General features: G+C 36.8%; 1 protein-coding gene across 2 annotated transcripts in view; it reads right to left on the bottom strand.

The window, feature by feature from the left end:
* Positions 1–20,039, bottom strand: part of Pappa2 (pappalysin 2) — a 262,402-nt gene that overhangs the window by 91,375 nt on the left and 150,988 nt on the right. For both annotated transcript variants that reach the window (XM_013520972.1, XM_005374904.2), the window contains exons 13-14: positions 9,925–10,060; positions 9,512–9,728 (exon numbers count right to left, since the gene is read on the bottom strand). In XM_013520972.1, the coding sequence (XP_013376426.1) occupies positions 9,512–9,728; positions 9,925–10,060 (353 nt within the window). The remainder of the gene's footprint in view (positions 1–9,511; positions 9,729–9,924; positions 10,061–20,039) is intronic.

Raw genomic sequence — 20,039 nt, 5'->3', positions numbered from 1 at the left:
ACACAGGAGACTAAACTGCATATTACTTAGTGAGAGAGGCAATCATAAAAGGCCACATACTGCATAATTCCAACTCCAGGACGCTCTGGAAAATTATGGAGATAGTAAGAAAGATCAGAGGCTCCCAGGAGAGTCAGGTGGAGAGCAGTAGTAGTGATAGTGGTGGTAGCAAATACACAGAGCACAGAGGACTTTTGGGGCAATGAAAATGTTCTCTCTGATACCGTAATGGTGGATACATGGCATTATACACTTAAGCAGTTCTACAGAATATACCATAGTAGGAATGAAACAATGCAAACTACAGACTTGGCTAATTATGATGTGTCTATAAGAAATGGTACATTTTGTTGGAGGATTTGATAATAAAGGACAATAATGTGGGGACAGAGGGCACATTGGAAATTTCTGTATGTCTCATCAAGGGTTGCTCAGATAATACAGCTACCAATAGCTAGAGAGCTGCTATGCTAAGACCCTGCTTTTAGAATCACTGCTCTTCCCTCCTTTTTCCCTGCATGCTAATTCTCTACATGCCTCTTGTGCCCCACGTTGTCCAGTACGTTGAAACTACATGGCTACATGTGTGGCGCTATCAAAGTATGAGAAACACATAGTTAAATACTTATAACTCCAAGATCTATGCATACATTCATCTAGTCCAGGCTAATGTATTATGGTGGACAAGACCCTGTTTTCTGGAATCCAGGCCCACGTGTAAACCCTAAATGTGAGGGAGGATGAGATGACTTCCTTCCTTCTAACTCACTGATAAGGTTCTAGTTCTGTGATTCTATCATGAAAGGTTATAAAGTCACTTTGCTGACAGTTTCTCTCTCTCTTGTTTTGAAGAAATACCTTGCCACATGTGAAGTGCTCAGTGCAAGTGGTTACATGGCAAGGAAATGAGGGCAACTTCTGCCAAAAATCCAACAGGAAACTGTCTGACAGTCTCCTGGATCCAAATGCCAACAACCACATGAACTTCAGAATGGATTCTCCCTAAACAAATCTTAAGAGGAGAACTTACGTCTGGCTGATACCTCCTCACAGCCTCACAGAAAACCCAGCTCAGCCTCGCCTAGACCCTCAAAAACTACGAGATTATAAATGCACTGGTTTAAACTGCTAAATTTCTAGTAATACTGTTATACAACAGTAAAAAATTAACACACACATAAACCAGGCTTGCAAAATTACACTTTCATTTCATGGGTTACCTATACTTCTTGTATCAGAGAGAGTAGACTACAGTATTTTTCTCTTAGATTTTCTGTTAAGAAAGAAAATTCCCCATAGACACCGGGTCAAACTGCTCTTGTTTGGATGACCCCAAATGCCTAGATTCTGCCCAAAAAATTATCCTTATCTAGATTATAAATTTACTAATCTTCTCCAAATGTCCAAAGGATCTCTACAATTCCATTTTCATATCCTACTCCATCAAATATTTCTAACTTATCTGCATTATATTTAGTCATCAGCTCTGTTTCACCATTTCTCAAAATAATATGCTCGGTTACCTAAGTATATCTAAAATAGAGGTACTCTTCGAATAGAGCAGGCTAAATATCGGTTTTACCAATCCAAATACAGTTTGAGAAGGAGTTGTAGGATGTCTTGGGAGAAATGAGTAGACATGTACATATTTCCAAAGCAGCCTTTCTTAGAACGGGTGCTTTCCTTACTAGAAAATCATTACATGGATTCTAGTCTTAGTGTTGCGAATTTCAACTAAGGCGCAGCTTGAGCTTCCCAGCTGAAAGAGATGATTCCTGGCATATGTGGCATTTAATTGCTTTTTGGATGATAAATAGTCTCTGTATTCATAAGTGCACATATACATCAATAAGCACACACAAACATCCACACATAAATGTATCATTTTGAATAGTTTTCTAGGTCAATTTACATTAAACTTTATAGAAAGTTAATTGATTTAAAATAAAGAAGGCTTTCTTCTACAGGAAGTAAAATATAACAATATGTATAAACATGTGCCCATTGTATTAGAAATAAATTTTTATAAAATCAGTTCTCATTTGTCCATGATAAAAAGAATCAAAACATGAGTACATGTATATATGTTATACATAGATGATAAAAAATAGGTATTATATATATACATGTGTATATATATATATATATATATATACACATAGAGAAAGTGGAGGGGTAAGCTACAGATAGAAGACAGAACTCAAGTTTGCACCGAATATTCATTTTAAAAGATCAGTATCCTGTTAAATTTTTATTAAGATACCTGGCCTTGATAAGTGATAGTTTAAAGCAAACCTAGGTACCCAATTTTATGAGTATCCATTACTTGTTACCCACCTCAATCAGAATGTATATTAAATTAAGCTAAAATAAATTCAAAACATTACTATAAGAAAAGACACATTTCCACATAAGCTCACACTATTTACAAGTTTACTGAATAAAAGATCTTATTAAACCAAGAACTTAAATGAAATCCTATTTGAATAAAAAGGCAGAGAGCGAAAGGGGTTTTTCTCAGTTATTTGGTGAGACCAACTCTGCCAGTTACCAATGTACCACCACTCAGTTCCCAACTCCTGCTTCACTGGCTAGTTTCTGATTCTAGACCTAGAGCATGGAGTCATTTTCCTCCTGCCAGTCAGCCTGATGTCATGTTTTTCAGTAGATGCCACTGGAGAGACATTGCAGGCTGCTGGGATTTCTCTTTACTCCTCTTGACTTTCCTATGCTTGCTTCCACAGCACTTGGCATGTGGTGGTGAATGCGACAGCCAGTGGTGCTCACCGCCTGGAGAGGGGCAATGCTCCTCTGCACATCCTAGTAAGTTCTGCCAGCAACTCATCTGGATCCTGACAGGTTTCAGTGGATCCCAGTGGGTGCCTTTAAGTTTCATCTGTGCAAGTTGCCTCTCAGCAAATATTAGTGGTATCCCAAGGGCAGATTTCCAGAAAGTTCCAATAATTCCCCAGGATGCAGCTTATAATGGTCTTTTATCAGCATTGCCCTGGGCAATTTCTTGATTGTCAGTCTTATTCCATGGCACTTTAACAAACTTCTGTACAGCAGTCTGCCACAGCCTTGCCCTCTCTGATGACACTGACTCTCAGCTTTGGATGAGGAGACTTTGCCTCATTTGTTCTTTCCTAAGGTATTCCTCCACACTCCTAAAAGTATTAGCATTCTCATTACTCTTTAGGAGTCTCATTACTCCTCTCTTGCTAGTTAATAATGTTTATAGTAAACTTTCCCTATTCTAATTGCTATGTCTTTACTGAGCCACAAATGGCATAGAATAGTACTGGGGATTGTAACATGAGATAGATTCACAATGCTGAGTTTTAGGGATCAGATTCCTTGTGCCTTTGAGTTTGAGTACAATGCTGAGTTCCTTGAGAATGGAAAATGGAATGCTAATAACACGTGAAATTCAGTGGCATCACCTTGGTTGACTATGGTGAGAAGCCAACTGAAGCAAGTGCCTTAGGAACCCAAGGGCTGCTGGGTTTGAGTGTGGGTGTTGTGATCAACACTGGCCAAGCATGTCACAGCAGCAAAAGAGAAGAAAGCATACAGAAGTGAGGAAAATCAGCCCCTCCTCTTCCTCTCATAAGGTCCTTGAGAAGCATGGTGTCAGTTGGCAAAGGGTAAGTAATAAAACAGCTCTGGCATTGCAAGGTAGGTGGTGAGGATATATTTGGAATGAAGAGGTAATATATCGAAACTAGCACAGCTGCTAAAGGAGGATGATAACAAATAGAGATGAGGAGTGCTATGGGAACTGCCACGGGACTGCTCTAACCCAGTGCCAGGGTGTGCTATAAACTTTACGTGTATCATTTGCATTTAATTTCACAAAAAGTATTGTAACGTAAATATTATAAAGTAGCCAGGTGTGGTGGTGCATGCGTTCAGGAGGCTGACACAAGAGGACTATCGTGAGCTCGAGGCTAGCTTGTACTACATAGCCAGACCCTGCCTCAAAAAAAAAAAAAAATTATAAGATAATTTCTCTCTGCTTCCTTCTCAAAGATCAATAATACAGAATAATATGAAACTGTTTTCAGTATCAAAATATCAAGATTGGCAGCTAAAATCTATGGGGTTTTCCTCTGGAGTTAAATTCAGAAATATCATTCAAAACCTGAAGTCATCTGACCTCCTCCATCCTGATCTAAGTAGAGACCATGTTAAAAGCCTCCCCCTGCTATGCTTCTACACCTGCTGCAGATGTATAGTCATGGGCTGATAAGGTCCAGTAAGTGCAGCTCCACCCTAGAATTCCCAGTGGTTCAGCCCAGCTCTTGACAAACAGCATGCAACTCCTTTGGTCCTGGGAGGATAGCCACAGCGCCTTTGTACTGAACTTTCATTGTGACTTTTTCCTTCCACAGCCCCCTCTTTTATGCTCATGACTCTAAAAAGACCTTATAGCATATGAAGGTTAACTGGTCTGGTGTCTAGTGCCCTTAAGGTATGTTCTGAAATAACCCTGTCCTATTGAGCTTGCATCCCCACTTCTTTTCCTTTTTGTGCTGACAAAATCAAGGCATGTACTTTTTATTTGCTACAGAAAAAAATAAAGAATAAAGCCATTCTAAAGAAAAGTAACAGGTAGTTATTTCCTTTTTCCTCGCATTCTCTTTCGTACTAAAAGCAGTAAACAAGTCATCCTTTCTTTCTTCTTTGTCATCCGTAAAGACCAGAAAGCTGAGCACTGCTTTTCACTGACCAGAGATATGTTCGCTATTCATTATTCCCATTAACATCACCCTCTCTTTATTCATTTTGAGATTTTAGACCAGGAAGTGTAAGAGTCTCTGTGAAACAAGGTGAGGAGAGTGGGAATGTAGAACTCCTGGCAAAGGCCTGGGAGATAAATATCTCAAAGGAAGAAGCACTATAGATTCTAAAGGATGTAAGAAGTTGAAAGTTTATGAGATAAATCTTTCCCACAGGGTCTCAGAGTAGTTTAACAGAGTACTACTGTCTTTCTAAGCAGCAGAGTGAAGCAATGTGCTCTGGACTCATTGGCAGTGAAGTTAAAGAAAGATTGAAAATAAAATAAAAGCAAATATTTATCAAACAAATACAAGCAAAATGAAAATCAGGGATGGAAATTTCAATTCCAGAGTAACATTCAAAGCCAAAAGTGTTTATAGAGGCAAAATTTTTGGCAAGACATACAATTCCAGTAAACACCAAGCATTCACCAATAGTTATACACCTATGTAACATCACATTAGAAAAAGCAAAAGCTATTTGAAATACAAGAAAAAGTTGAAAGAAGTGCAATTGTTTGGAAGGTTTACACAGCATTCTCACCTCTTATAGAACAGGTAGATAGAGAAATCTAGGGAAATAGAAAAGAAATCATAAATGCTCCTAAGAGATGAATAGTCAGAAGTTTCAAACATGGGCATCACCCTATGATGTAGAAAAGGAGATATTCTTCTTTATTTCCAGAAATTCAGCACTGAGGATCCTACTAATATGGCATCAGATAGGGTCAAAGGAGTCGTGGTCAATTTATTGTATCAGTATGAAGAGAAGGACAAAATCCTATTGTAGGAGAAATTGTGTGCCTATCAGTACTTTTTAATCTACTAGGAAACTCTTGTAGATTTGACCCCGTGAATTTCCAAAGTAGATAAAGAGTACTGATTATCTGCAAGCTAATCTACTCACTTAGGCAAATTAACATATCACTATCTGGATTCTTCAGACACGCTTCAATCCCATGACATTAATGCAAAAGATGGTTTCTATTCCTGAAAGTGATCCAAAAAATCTGAGGGTAGTTGGAGGTCTGCCAGATGCTGAAACTGTTCTGGGTTGTTCCTTAAAATGACAAAGCTAGGAAACTTCTGAGAGTAGGAAGGACTTGAGTTCATGTTGAACTCTGATGAGCAGAAACAGGAAAACTAAACTTGCTGTTCATGACTGAGAGATTCATGATCAGTGCTAAGCCCAGAGGATCATAAATTGGATAGCCATCATACCAGAATAGGAAATAAGACTGACATACATCAGAGCTAAGAGGCTTCCTTCCCTCCTTCCCTTCCTTCTTTCCTTCCTATCTTCCTTCCTTCCTTCCTTCCTTCCTTCCTTCCTTCCTTCCTTCCTTCCATCATTTCTACTTTCTATTTTCTTTCTTTCTTTCTTCTAAACCCAAGGAACAATCTATTTTTAAAAGCTTAATTCTCATTTATATCCACCTCAGATTTTGTCTCAGAACAGAATCACATAGACAACTCTCTAGTGGATTTCTGACTTGGATGCCTGATAGACATACAGATTCAAAATGATCCAACCCTAAAATCTTGGTCTTCTCCTTGGGCTTGTCCATGAACCAGATTCCATTCTAGAAAAATAGTATCGCTGTTCACCTAAAAAGAAGCCAAGGGGGCCAGCAAATGAAGAATGATCTGTGTCCTTCTTTTCTTTAATTATGGTTTCATTCCTTAGTTGATATTTTTCAGAACACAAGTATATGCTCTGGTTTCCCATGATGTTTCTTAATTTAACTCCAACACACATTTTTGCAATCAAAAGGAAATTCTCACAGACACTCAGGGCCAGGTCTGGGTTTTGGTTTTGATAAGAGTTTTTGTATTTTTTTTTTCTGAATTTTGGTATTTAGGGAACATGCAGGAAGAAATGACTTTGACCAATGCAAAGACTATGATTATCACCACAGAGCAAGACTTAGGTTTACTGGCTTTGAGATGAGATTTTTTTTTGACCAATCAGGTTGGTTAAAGATGTAGACTTGTAGGCAGAACAGGCCAATGATCATTAGTTGTTAAACATAAAATGGATAACACATCTTCTACTGCCAAGCATCTGTCAGCTCTCCCCTACCCATGTAAGTATTAATGGAATTCAAATCATAAAGAGTAAGAAGGAGGTAGTCAGAAATCTCTTTTACCATGCCTAGAATTGGAGGGTTTCATATTAATGATGTATCTACATATACGAATGTGATTGACACAAGGCTACAGAAAGGCTTCCATTTTTAAACGAACATAATGATTCAAATTTTAAATATATTCATGACAAAGATACATGAGATCTACTAAGTTTCCTGTATATAAAATTGTCCTATATTGCACTGATCTTCTGGCTGGGAAAGAAAAGCCAATTTGCATGGTTCCTGTCAGTCACATGTGGTTTGGAAGTGCTTATGCATTCCAGATACACTTTGTGTAAACTGGAGGATCATATCCCATTTCCACTGGTTTGCATGCATGCATATAAAACTTGTTTTTCCCAAAATGCCACATGAACATAAGTGAAGAACTACCAGCAGTGATCATAATTAATTAACTTCTTTGTTGAAGTTTCACAGCTACAATGATGAGGGAAATTATTGGGCTTCAAGTTTAAGGAGGCTATGACTTCAACTTTGATTGTTTGCTTCTTTAGTTCTGTTCCATAGAACTGCTAAAGATAACATCAGCAACAGTCACTCATCACACAGTTCCTGGTACTTACTCTGTGCCAGAACCTCTAGCAGGTACTGAGAAATACTGAGCAGAACTCCCTCTATAGGGAGCTCATAGTCTTATGGGAAAGAACAAGCAGTAAATAATAGTTACCACCCAATGTGATAATGACTTTTGTTCAATTTGGGTTATGTATTGCGTCCTATGGAAACAGCGAGAGGGTTTGCCAAAACTTCACAGAAGGTGAACCCTGTTGGTGGAGCCTGAGTGGAAGTGAAGGACTGGAAGGCATTCAAGAAAGTAGGAACATTATGTGCAAAGCTCATCAAGAACACATGTTTCAGGGACCTGAAAGAAATTCTGTACGGCTTGAGGCCAGAGTTAGAACTAGCTGAGGAAATAATTTGAAAATACGTGGGGGAGAGGCAATAATTCTAATGAAGAATGTTATTTTAACAGTCTACATTCTTGTGTTAATGTTTGGAGGTATTTGCTCACTAAGAAAACTTGTACGCTGCAGATGAAGCAGTTAATGTCACAATGTACAGTGTCCAGAATCTATCCCTTACTCTTTTCCTTTCCTGGCACTTACATTATGGTGTGTCTGGCATATAGTTGGTATGCAATGAGCATAAACTATTATTACTCTATGTGGTAGACAGCTTCTAAGGTGGTCCCCAGTGATATGTGTCCTAATGTGAACTCCTTCTCTTGAATATTGACTGGGTTTACTGACTCATTTCTAATGAATACACAATGTCAGAAGATTAATGGGCTATCACTTCCAATATGTTATGAAAAGACTATGGCTTCCGTCTTGGGCATTGTATCATACAGCCAATCTACTCTCTCTGTCTCGCCTTTTCTTTTGTTTCATTAGCTGCCATATCCAAGACACTCAATATAAAGAGAGACCCATGTGTCAAGGAGTTGAGTCATGCCTATGTAAGCATGTTCACTGCCAGCACCTCTGGATCTTTGGAATCTGCCAGTAGCTATGCAAGTGAGCATGGAAGTGAACTCTCTGACTTTCTTCAAGCCTTGGTAACTACAGCTCTGGCCAATGGCTTGACTGCAACCTCATAAGAGACCTAAGCCAGTGGCACCCAACTGAGCTGCATCTAGATTCTTCACCCAAAGAAACTGTGACATAAGATTGGTTGTATTAAGCCACTAAAATTTGGTTTAATTTGGCCCACAGAAATACGGACCTTATATAATCTACTACCATTGTGTACTCCCTATCCTTTTGGGAGATGGGCTTCTGGTAAACCTAGATTGAGCATGGTGGCACTGGACTTCTTCCTGGAATCTCAGCTTTTGTGACTAGAATCCTGATCTCCTGATCATCTAGTAATAAAAAGTGATCTCAGTTCTCACTCTCTAAGGGAGTGAACTTCATTACCTTTGGTTCCATTCATTTAATTAGATCATTGACAGATGATTCTTCCACAATTGTGGTACAGATTGTTGAGTTTGGAGTGCTCCTCTCTGACCTTGGGCACACCAATACAGTGAAGTACATTGCCTATACTATCTGCTTCTAAGAATCCAGTCACTCTCATCTGTCTAGATGATAATCACAGATATCCAGAGAAAGATACATGTAGCTACTATATTGCCTATTTCCATGTATAACTCTACATGATTTTGTGACACGTCTTAGCAGTAATTGGTAAACTTGCTGTCTACACTTTCCAGTTGAGAGCAAGTGGAAAACTATAGATTGCTGGGGAAACATTGAGATTGTGGCAAAGAATTTTTGTCAGTTTATAAAACAATGTTGATCTGAAGTCAGTGGTTTCATATGTAAAAAAGATGTCAAGTCTTTATATAAAAATTATTCTCAGCTAAGGAAAGAAGAGAAAAATATAAAACCCAGTATACCTTCCACAAATTATTCTTTGCTTGCTTCCTAGGACTCAGTAGTAGGTCTTAGGTCCTAAGTTCATTTTTCAGTTAATGATTAAGCAATCAGAACAGATACTACATCTAAATGACAGCAGTAATAAAAAGGAAGAAAAGTAATAAAAAGGAAGAAAAGAAGAAAGGGGACTTTCTACCTCTGTCCCTGATGCTTTTGCCCCTCATGTTCTGGAACACAGTTGTTGGGAGCTGAAAGACTGATGTGGGAGGATGTCCTTAGAGCCACCGCTGAGATGCCCACCAAATGGGATGAGAAATTCAGCAGCACGGAGGTGGTACGGTGGGCGAGGACATTTGAATCAGGTGTCACATTGATAACCAGTGGGTTATGCTGGCATGACAGTTCATAAGTTCCTGAAGAGAAGTAAAGAGATGAATTAATATTTTAAACTATTCATCTAGTACCATGTTTCCATGTCAAGTATTATTTTTTCCATAGCTATGTGATATAGAAGAGATCCCAAACAATACCAGAAATAGACATCAAACTGACTCGTGGGTCTGCTGGATTGTCCTCTAGTAGTTCTCAAGGAATCATTCTCAGACTCACCAAGAGAGTGGTTGTTTCCACTGATGTCAGTCAGATACAGAGTTACTGTTGGCTGCTGATGCTTCCCAGGGGCCGGGCCATCAGATGTCAAGAAAATGAAAATTGCTGTGGCAACTCCAGGTCTATTAAAACACACCTAGGCATAAGCACATACATGAATGAGTCATTATTTTCATAAGCAATCAAAGCATGTGCCACACCATGTCTGTTCTTCTCAGAGAGCTTGCCATTAACAAATGGGAAAAATACAGGAGTAGGCACAGAAAAGTCCTCAAGGTTGCACCAAAAGTCATAACAAAAGAGAAAGGTCGGGGGCTGGGGATTTAGCTCAGGGGCACAGTGCCTGCCTGACAAGTGCAAGGTCATGAGTTCGATTCCTGGTACCGGAAAAAAACCAAAAAAAAAAAAAAAAAAAAGAGAGAGAGAAAGATGATTTTCAACTACCAACTATTTTACCTTTTTTCTGAAACTGCTTAGTGCACTGTTTTTGCTTTTCTTTTTCTTTTTCTTACTTGTACCTGTCTTTCATTAGATTTCTCAAAAAGATCACTCAGAGAACATTACTGGAGAGACTAAGCCTTCATATTTGTTTTTACTAAAGAGAGAGAAGAGAACAAGATGACCATTGAGCCAGTATCTAAGTTAACAGACCAAGCTGTTCTGAAGTTCTGAACTTCCACACCTAGTTATCCTTCTCCACCTCTGTATTTATCCTGCCCCTAATTTTCTCAGAATTTTTCACTGAGCATGTGAGTTATATCATAGAAGAGTGGCTACTGCAGAGTCTATTGCTTCTGAGGTTGAACCCTAAAACACTGCTTATGTTTATGTAGTTTTTCTGGTGCCCCAAGCTTATATATTCTATCTCTAGGTGGAAAACCAACCAAGCTAAAGGCACAGGAAAATTCCATTATTTGTAAGGAATATTCCTGGATGGTTAGACTGACTATACTGCATCAGAAATTCAGAGTAGACTATGAAAACTTTGTCCCTGGGAACATTTTAATAGAAAAAAAATCATAAAGTTCAAGAATGAAATACAGCCTTTCTCCTAGCTGCTGCTAAAGGTCCAGTGTTTATTTCCATACGAGACTTATATGATGTGATAATTTACTTTGGTTTGATTTCTTAAAGCTTAACACTACCCCTACTTTCTGTTCAGAATAGTCCCCAACTTTCCCTGATGTTATGTCTGTGGTTTATGATTAGAATCTTGACCTTACAAAGTCCTAGGTGCGTTTTTCTGGCTTTTTATCATGGTTGAAGGGTGGTGTGGCCCCAGGAAATTTATTCTCAGTGCACAAACAGCAAAACATCTAATGGCAGGGACCTCCTCTAAGGTGGGAAGAGGGAGTGTAAAACAGGTTTTCTATTTTAATGAAAATTCTTTCTCATCCACAGATTGGTGTTTCCTGACTCTTGGCAGTGTGTTTATAGAGTGTCCATTTGCACTGCTGGCTTAATTAGGGTGATTTTATGATTTACAGTGGTCAAGGCAGCACAGCTCTCCCTTCTTCCTCTCCTTTGAGGGAAAGACAAGCCACACTTTTTACAGTGTCTGCTCCCCATTTTTTTCACTTCTCCCTTTGAAGTAGTAAATATTCCTTCATAATTTAAGAAACATCCAGACCCATAGGTTACGGTTTCCAATATGAAGTCCTCTGTCTCCAGCTGGGTGTGGGCTAGACATGAAACACATCCTAAGGAAACCAAGAGCAGAACTGAAAGCTCTGGACTCCAGCAGAAAATGACATCAAAGCCTTCTGGGAACTCCCATAACCTCTTCCTTTTCATACACCACAAAAGAGACCTGAGCACTGAAAGAAACTTCTGGGTCATTTCCTGATCCAGGAACAGACAGAGTCCAAACAAGTACCTTGGTGGCTTTACCTCAATAGGCCTCAGACCTGAAGAGTGGGGTGGCTTTAGCAAGGAACAGGAGAGCTCAGTCTTCCATCTGCTCCTGGGGCCTAAAGCTAGTTACGAGAGGTAGTTCTTGCAGTGTGGGCCTCTCTATCCTAGGGCCCCATGCCCACAGCTTCCAACCCACTTTACAACTCTTAGCAAATGCCCCTTTGTTCTGCAACTCCCTATATTCAAAATAACTTCTGCAGGTAAAGACTGCTTCTTATGATAGCAGTGTCTTGATGCCATGATTTGTGGGGAATATTATGGCAGAATTTTCAGTCCAGGGATTAAGTAGGAAAACCACAGGTAGGACTTACAAAGACCACACAGGCAGAGGAATATTGGTCTACACAAAGCAAAAAGAGACAAAGTGTGAAGTTATGGAACGCTGAGTCTTGGTCATTTCTTTTCACATGACAAGGGAAAGGTAGCCCGATTCATTTTCACTTGAATCTGAAGTATATCCCATAGGAGCAACTATAAGCACAAGAGGTATAAATTCTCACACATAACTACTGCATTGTCACCTCAAAAGCAGAGACTAGTCCAAATTGGTGCATTATCACTAAGCAGGGATAAGAGGAACCAAGTAAATTCACCAGGCAGAAGCTCTTTGACCAATCTTCATTAGCTATATAAGCCCAAGCAATCCATCTCTCTCATCTGATCCTGGGTTTCTCTTTCCTACAGCTGAGAATAGAGGTGCCGCCTATCTCACACGGTTACAGCAATGATTAAACGAAGTCATGTGAGGGTGTACGGGACACTGTTTATTGTACGGTTAAAAACTCAGGGTTCAATAATTCCTATTTTCTAAACAAACACTTTATATCCAGCTTACACTGGAGGAAGAAAAGGTGAAAAAATATAATTCTAAAGCAAAATGTATAATTTTATGTTCTGATCTGCAGAGAGAATTACACTTTTCTGGAATTTATGGGCTAAAATGTTAAATATGCTTTATAAAATTGATGCTTGTAGAAATGGGAAGTGGTTCTTTAGATGCTGGTTTCATAGAAACTGTCAATATTTGAGATTCTTGGTGAATTATGTAATTCTACTTTATGAATAGAACCTATAAAAATACAGTCATCCCTTGGTACTTGACTGCTATAAAACTTTAAAACTCTTTGCCTTTGGATGTGGAAATTTTGTGCCGGTATTTATCATTTGTTTGATACTCAAATGCAAGCTAGAACCTGTTGGTATCATTCACCTTGTGACTCACAGTGTCCTTTCCAGTCAAAGCAATTTGCTCAGAACTAAATATTTTTACTACTTGTCATAACTCTGAGAAGCAATTAATGAATACTAAGGTACCACTGTACATTTTTACACATAGATCTCTTAATAGTTTTTTTTTTTTTAGAAAATTCAGTTTAACATGCCCCAAGAGAAAGACCCAAACTTTTAGGAAGTTAAAAAAAGAAGTCAGTTTTATCTGTAACATTTTACTATTTGTTTTAACAAGGAAGTTGCATTCATATATTACATAAGCAATATAAAGTTAACATGTCCTCTACAAGGTATAAAGCCTGTAGCTAGATATCAAGAAAGAGACAAGGTCTTTCAGAAAATCAAGTGATTCTCAAGTCTAAGAAATGGTCCAAGTTAGGATTGCCAGTGAAATAAATTCATTGCATACGTCACAAAGTACTTTGCAATAAAAAAATACAGAGCTAATGGATTGCAAATATACAGAGAACAAACAAAGAAAAATAAAATATATAGGGGACAGAGAGAGAGAGAGAGAGAGAGAGAGAGAGAGAGAGAGAGAGAGAGAGACTGAGTTAGATACTGTCACACTCCACGCAGTGGGGGAGAGTCAGCCCCAAATACTGAGTTACTTTTTCATTCAAAGACTACACATTAACTACCTGATCTAATTGCTGGCCACTGGTGAAGAATAAGATTGAAAGAATGTGTCTGTAATGAATAACTGCTTGGGCTTAAGAAATCCTTGTCCAGTCTGCCTGCTGGGCCCCAACACACTCATCGTGTTCCCAAGCCAAACATTTCAACTTCCAGGTCATCCTTTGTGGTGGTCACCACATAGCAGATCCTGAAACTATACCACAAACTTGAAAAGAATCTTCTCTGAGGTTTCAAAATGTTTTGGGTTAGTCACTGTGTTGCTGTTTTTCTATGCCTTGCCTGTTTTACTCATCTATGGCACCTACCACTTGTAGAGTGGAATGGAGGACCCTTGGATGGAAGAAGGTAGGTTTGGGCAGAAGAACCTTAAGTTCGCATCCATTGTATGATCATGTGCTTTGCTGGAGAATCCACCATGCTCAAGGGGCTTTTATTCCTACTTGAGATTTTTGAACTGTAGCATCCTCTTGATACAAAGATTTTATGACCTTGCATAAGGAGGTCATTAATTAGAAATGAGGCTTGTAAGAGCTGGTGGCTTCAGCTAGGCAAATGTTAGAAAGAAGGGGACTTAGGTTTTCCCACTCTAAGATCTGCACCCTTTTGATTGCACCAGTATCCTTACTTTGAGATGAGTTGGGAATTATAGATTCCTTAGAAAAGCTGTTGACCTTTGGGACTCCTCTGCTCCCAAGAAATGAAGTCACATAAACATTTAGCCATGTAAATTGTGTATAACTCCAGAGAAACATCTTTAAGATTCATTTATGGTCTAATTAAGGTAAACAGAAACCATAATAAGAGGACTTGTAAAAAAGATTGAGCCATATCCATTTTTAATAGGTGAAAAATTATCAAATGTGACAATTTCATACTGCTCAACCTAATAATACTGTGTAAACTTCAGAGATCTGAGCTAGGCAGAGATTAACTTCTAAAGTTTCAAAGGATCTGTCCTGAAGTCCAATCTAATAGATAAAGGGAGAGTGTGAAGCAATTGACCTCTTCCCAGTTAATTATCTTGGCTGTTTCTGTACTTGAACATGAATAAAGAACCAGTATTATGGCCCCCACTGTCCAGGGATAGATATTCAAAAATATATGATTTGGCAAGCAAGTGGGGAGAGCTGGGATCAAATCAGATGACTGGTTCAATTCTTTCTAAGACCATTTCCTCAAATCATGGTCTCAGACACCAACACTAAATCTTCTGGGACCTCATTAGAAAAAATTTGTGGGACTCAGAAAGAGGATCAAGAGACAGAACCAAATCTCTAATAGACTCCATGGTGTGTCGTATATATCTCCACTTCCATGACAGTGGCACTCACCATGCTGCAAAGTCTCTTTCTGGTCATAGCAAAGAATGACCTCCTTATGCAAGGTCATTGCATTTCTCCGGAGTGACAAGGGGTAGGCAGCCCATGTGCAGTGACCTTTTGGTAGCGGTGATCACTAGAGTAGTACAACTCTGAAGGGCCACTGCAGTTCCTATAGGATGCTGGCGCCTGCAGGTGGTCGTGTCACTTTCAACAAATTCTGCCCAATCCTACTACTTTCACTCCCCTACAGATGTTGGTCCTAAGAGGGAGCTCTCACCAAACCTTATGCATGCAAATCTTGATCTCTACCTGAGTCTTGGTGAAAGCTCATTTAAGACAACGCCTGAAAATGAGAAAAAATGCTACAAAATGTAGCTGGAGAAGGTCTTCTTGGTAACAAAAATCCATAGACAAGAAGAAAAATGAAAGCATATCCTAGGAAGGCAACAGTCTACCCTGTATGAAAATATTCTCTCCCAGTTATTCATGGAAATGAATAATTGAAGTTGCCTTGTTTGGGACTAATAAAACTTCTGTGTAAAATCAATAAAAATTTATATTTATATTAGCAATCAAATAGGGAGAAAAAAGAATCCTTTATTCTCTGGAAATAAACTGTTCAGCCTCTGGAAGATGGATTTGTTCTGTCAGGGAACTGGGCTAGTATTTGATGGAGATGAAAATCATATACACTTAGCCCTCTCACTTTTGTAGGATTCCTAGGGAATAGAGAGCCCAGCAAGTGTTAGTGTTCTCCACAACAGAAGGTTGTCTTTTGACACATAAGAAGTTATTAGAAATTTTCATCATACATATAGGAATAATGTCACTATACCTTAGAAAAATTTCTGCCCTATTAAACAGAGAACCCTGTACTTAAATGAATTTTCACTTGTTGAATTAGAGGCAATACTGAATCATCTTGAACATCAATTGTTTCACTAAATTGTGAGATAATTCTCTGAAGCAATGTTTCCCACACTTAAACTTGCATACAAATCACCTGGCTAAAATGCAGATTGTGAGTAGATAGAGCTGTGATCCTGCATGTCTAACAAGGGGACAACCACCCTTTGTGTGACAAGGCTTTGAAGATACCAATAAATAGCATTCTCCTTGCTCTTAGCAGTTTGGGAGTTTGTTTACTATGTTCTTTTAAAAATTCACCATGAAGCTCACACATATACAGAGCTGGGAAGCATCATCTAAACATCTTATCTGAAAGCAATTTAAATAGAAAACTCATGCCCAGGGAGATTATATAATTTATATAAGGTTTTTGACTGATTAATGTTCAAAACAAGAGTAATAGTACCATTCTTCTGAATGTATATTTTCTTCCAATTTCTACACCACCTACTAATTTATTGATCCATTTGTATAGCAGAATGAAAATCCAGGTTAACTAGTATTGTTAAAATTCTATTAAACACCCTCTAATAAGTGATCTTAGGTTGGATTTACTGACTTATTTTCTTTTTTCGTTGAATTGGACAGCTTCCTGGGTGGTGGATGTCATCACTGAATAAGTGATTAGTACCTGACCGATAAAAGAAAACATTGGAAGAGTTGTCAAATTTAGCAAAACAATCAAGTCAACCAAAACAAAGAATGCTCACTTAAATTCAAATATCTGATAAACAATGATTTTTAATATGCCAAAATATTACCTAGAAAATTTATACTGAAGATTATTAATAGTTTATATACAATTTAAATTCAACTACATGTATTTTTCCACAACTCAATGCTGGAAAGATGTAAGAACGCACTTACTTGAACCTGATTGTGATAATCATTTCACAATACTGTGTATACTTTACCACAATAGCACAGTGTACACTGTAAATATATGTGCAATTAAAAAGCAAAAAATGGGTCAAACTGAAAAACAGAAAAGCAGGGAACCGAAAAGGAGAAGAGCATAATGAAGGAAAGGATTTTGTCAATGTTCAGCTATATAAATAAATATGTAAAGAGAAAATTAGCAAGAGTGGCTAATGCTTTAGGAGTGCACATTTTTATTATGGACTAGTCCTCAATTCCAGACTGAAGAAAAAAATCATAATTTAAGTGCTTCCTAATAAAATCAAAGTCCAAAGGGAGGAGAACTAAAACTTCCAATAAGGTCACAGCTGGCAAAATAAAATTATTATGTTCTGAAAAGCAACTAGAAATAAAAAAAAATGCTGTTAAAATCTAAAGTTTTAAAAATAAATTATGTTTCTTTATAAAATATAGAGCCAAATGGTAATAAAAGCTCTATATGTCAAAATTTATGTGGCACAATTAAGGTAAGATTTAGAAGGAAAAATTATGGAATACCAGAAGCAAATCAGCCAAACATTCAACACAAGAAACTAGAAAAAAAACACTGACATAAATTTAGAGAAACAAAAAGAAATTAGTAATAAAACTAAGGATAGAAATTCATGAAATAAGAAACAACTAGAGCTAAAAGAAAGATGAATTACACTAAATGCTGTTCTTTGAAAGATACTAATAACCTAGACAAATCTCAGCATGTCCAATCAAAAGATATTCCAAAAACATACACTATAAATGAGGTGATAACTACAGTTAAAAAATACATTACAAACAACTATCAGCAATAAATTTGAATATGTGGGTAAATTAGTAAATTTCCTAAAGCATTCAGTAATCCCAAATTAGAAAAGAAGTAGAAAAATGAAAATATTTATCAAATTAAAGAAATTTAAATAACAAGCAAAAATATTCAGTGAAATGAACCCAGAACCAATTGGTTTCACAGGTGAGTTCTACCAAATTTGATAATCCCTCTTTTATACAAGTAGTTTCAGAGAATAAAAAGCAGAGTATATTGTACAAATAAGGAGACATAAATAATCTGAATAGCAAAAAGAAATATATAGATGAAGTCAACATCTGAATACAAATACAAAGGTCCTAAATAAAAGATTAGTCAAGAAAGTTCAGTAATACATGTTAAAATGTATACTCAACACTTAAGTTAACTTCACAAACTCAAAAATGATTTCTAAAGTGAATCTAGCACATGAATCAGCATAATGATGAATCAAAAGAGGAAAAATACAAAATCATATCAATTGTTGCTAACCAAGTAAAATTCAGCACAGATAGGAGTGTGTTTTTCAAGAAGCAGAAGCAATAACCTCTCATTCTAAAATTTATGTGAAAAGTGAGTGTTCACAAATAATGAATAGTTATTTCAAATTTTAAAAAAGGGTGCAAAAATGTGGAACAGGGACATTCTCTAACAGATATGTAATAAAAATAGTAATAAAAATAGCTCACTATAAGGAACAGAGAAAAAATGGAACACAGTAAGTGAAATGCCCACCTACTTGGGCATTGTCCAGAATTCTGTATATAAACAGCACACCAAATCAAAACAAAAATAGCACAACAAATCAAGACAAAAGTGGATACTTTAACATTATGAAAACTAATCTACCATATTTCTTTAAGAAATAGCTGTCTACCTTATGCTATATAAAATAAATTTCAAGTATGTTAAAGTTGATAGTTTGAAAGGCACAATTATTAAAATAACATAAAAAATAAAACTATCTTTGCAACCCTAGCAAAGGCTGATAAATTTGTCTACATTATAATTGAAAAGGAATACTAAATGCTTAATTATTGTTATATAAGGGGATGTTCTAGTCCACTAATAATGAGAAAAACTGTAAATTATAGCAAAATAAAAAATTACTTTGTTCCCATCACATTGATTAAATTTAGGTAATTACATAATATCACGTTTGAGCAAAGATATATGGAAATACGAACATTATCCCCATTGTCCTGGAAGTTTAAATTCATATATTTTCAAATATGTCTACCTTTGGGTAGATTCTTGGGCTTTCCTGTTCCATTGATCTGTCTGGTACTCTTGATGTTTACTGTATAATTTTATGATATATTTTCATATCTGACAGGACCTGACTACCCAATTTTTCATTATCCCTATGAAAACAATAAAAGTTGGTTTTGTAATCCTTTAAATTCTCTTGTTTGTTGGAATTGTGTAAAGTTGAAAGATTTATGGAGAAGTGACATTCATAAGAGATTGTCCTTTATTCAGAACCAGTTTGTTTCTCTTCATTCATTCAAGCTCTTATTGTGTCTCTCAGTAGCCTTTCTTTATAGAAGTATTTCAAAACTTTTTGGAGGTTTGTTTCAAATTATTTGTACCATTTTGTTGGTACTGTGATTGAGAAGTTTAATCATATTTTCTCATTTATTGTTTAAAATTAGGGGCACAATAGTACATTTAGTAATATTTCTACTAAATTATGATACCAAATTAAGTAATTTTCAGGTTGTTCTTTTTTAATTCATTTTATCAGAAGACAAAATTTTATTTCTTTCTTATTTTATGTTTAACCTTTAACCTGTTTTATCTCATAAAGTATAGAATTAAAAATCTAACTGCCCTATTGCCCTATCTCCTATTTTCAGAGAAAGTGAATAAACTGTGATGGTATTGAAGATTTTTCTACCTCACCGATCTGCCCTTCTTTGTTGTTTTCGTGTTTGTTTTTACTTTTATTTTAATTTGATCTTTCTTAAAATAACATAAAGGTACTTATGGAAGAAACTCTGATATTGATTTTACATCTTTTCTCTAAATACTGTCGATCTTTAAAGGTATAACTTTCCCTGTCAGTACTGCATTAATTTTACCCACAAATCTTCATATGTCATTCCATGATTATTCAGCTCAAAATGTTTTCTAATTTCCTTCATATAATCTCCTTTGACCTATAGGTTATTTATAAATATATTGCTTAATTACCAAGAACAAGAATTTCCTAGCTATCTTTGTTATTTACTTCTAGTTAACACTTCTGAGGTCAGAGAAAGTACTCTATAATTTCAATCCTTATATCTATTTTCAATCTTCCCAAATACTAAGACTTATTCTATAGTCTCTTATGTGTTCTATCTTTGTGAGTGTATTATATACATTATACAGTTGTTGAATGGGGTGTTTCTACAAAT

The sequence above is a fragment of the Chinchilla lanigera genome, unplaced genomic scaffold, assembly GCF_000276665.1.
Source record: "Chinchilla lanigera isolate Chin_1 unplaced genomic scaffold, ChiLan1.0 scaffold00005, whole genome shotgun sequence".
Taxonomy (NCBI): Eukaryota; Metazoa; Chordata; class Mammalia; order Rodentia; family Chinchillidae; genus Chinchilla; species Chinchilla lanigera.
This window is presented reverse-complemented; position numbering and strand designations above follow the sequence as displayed.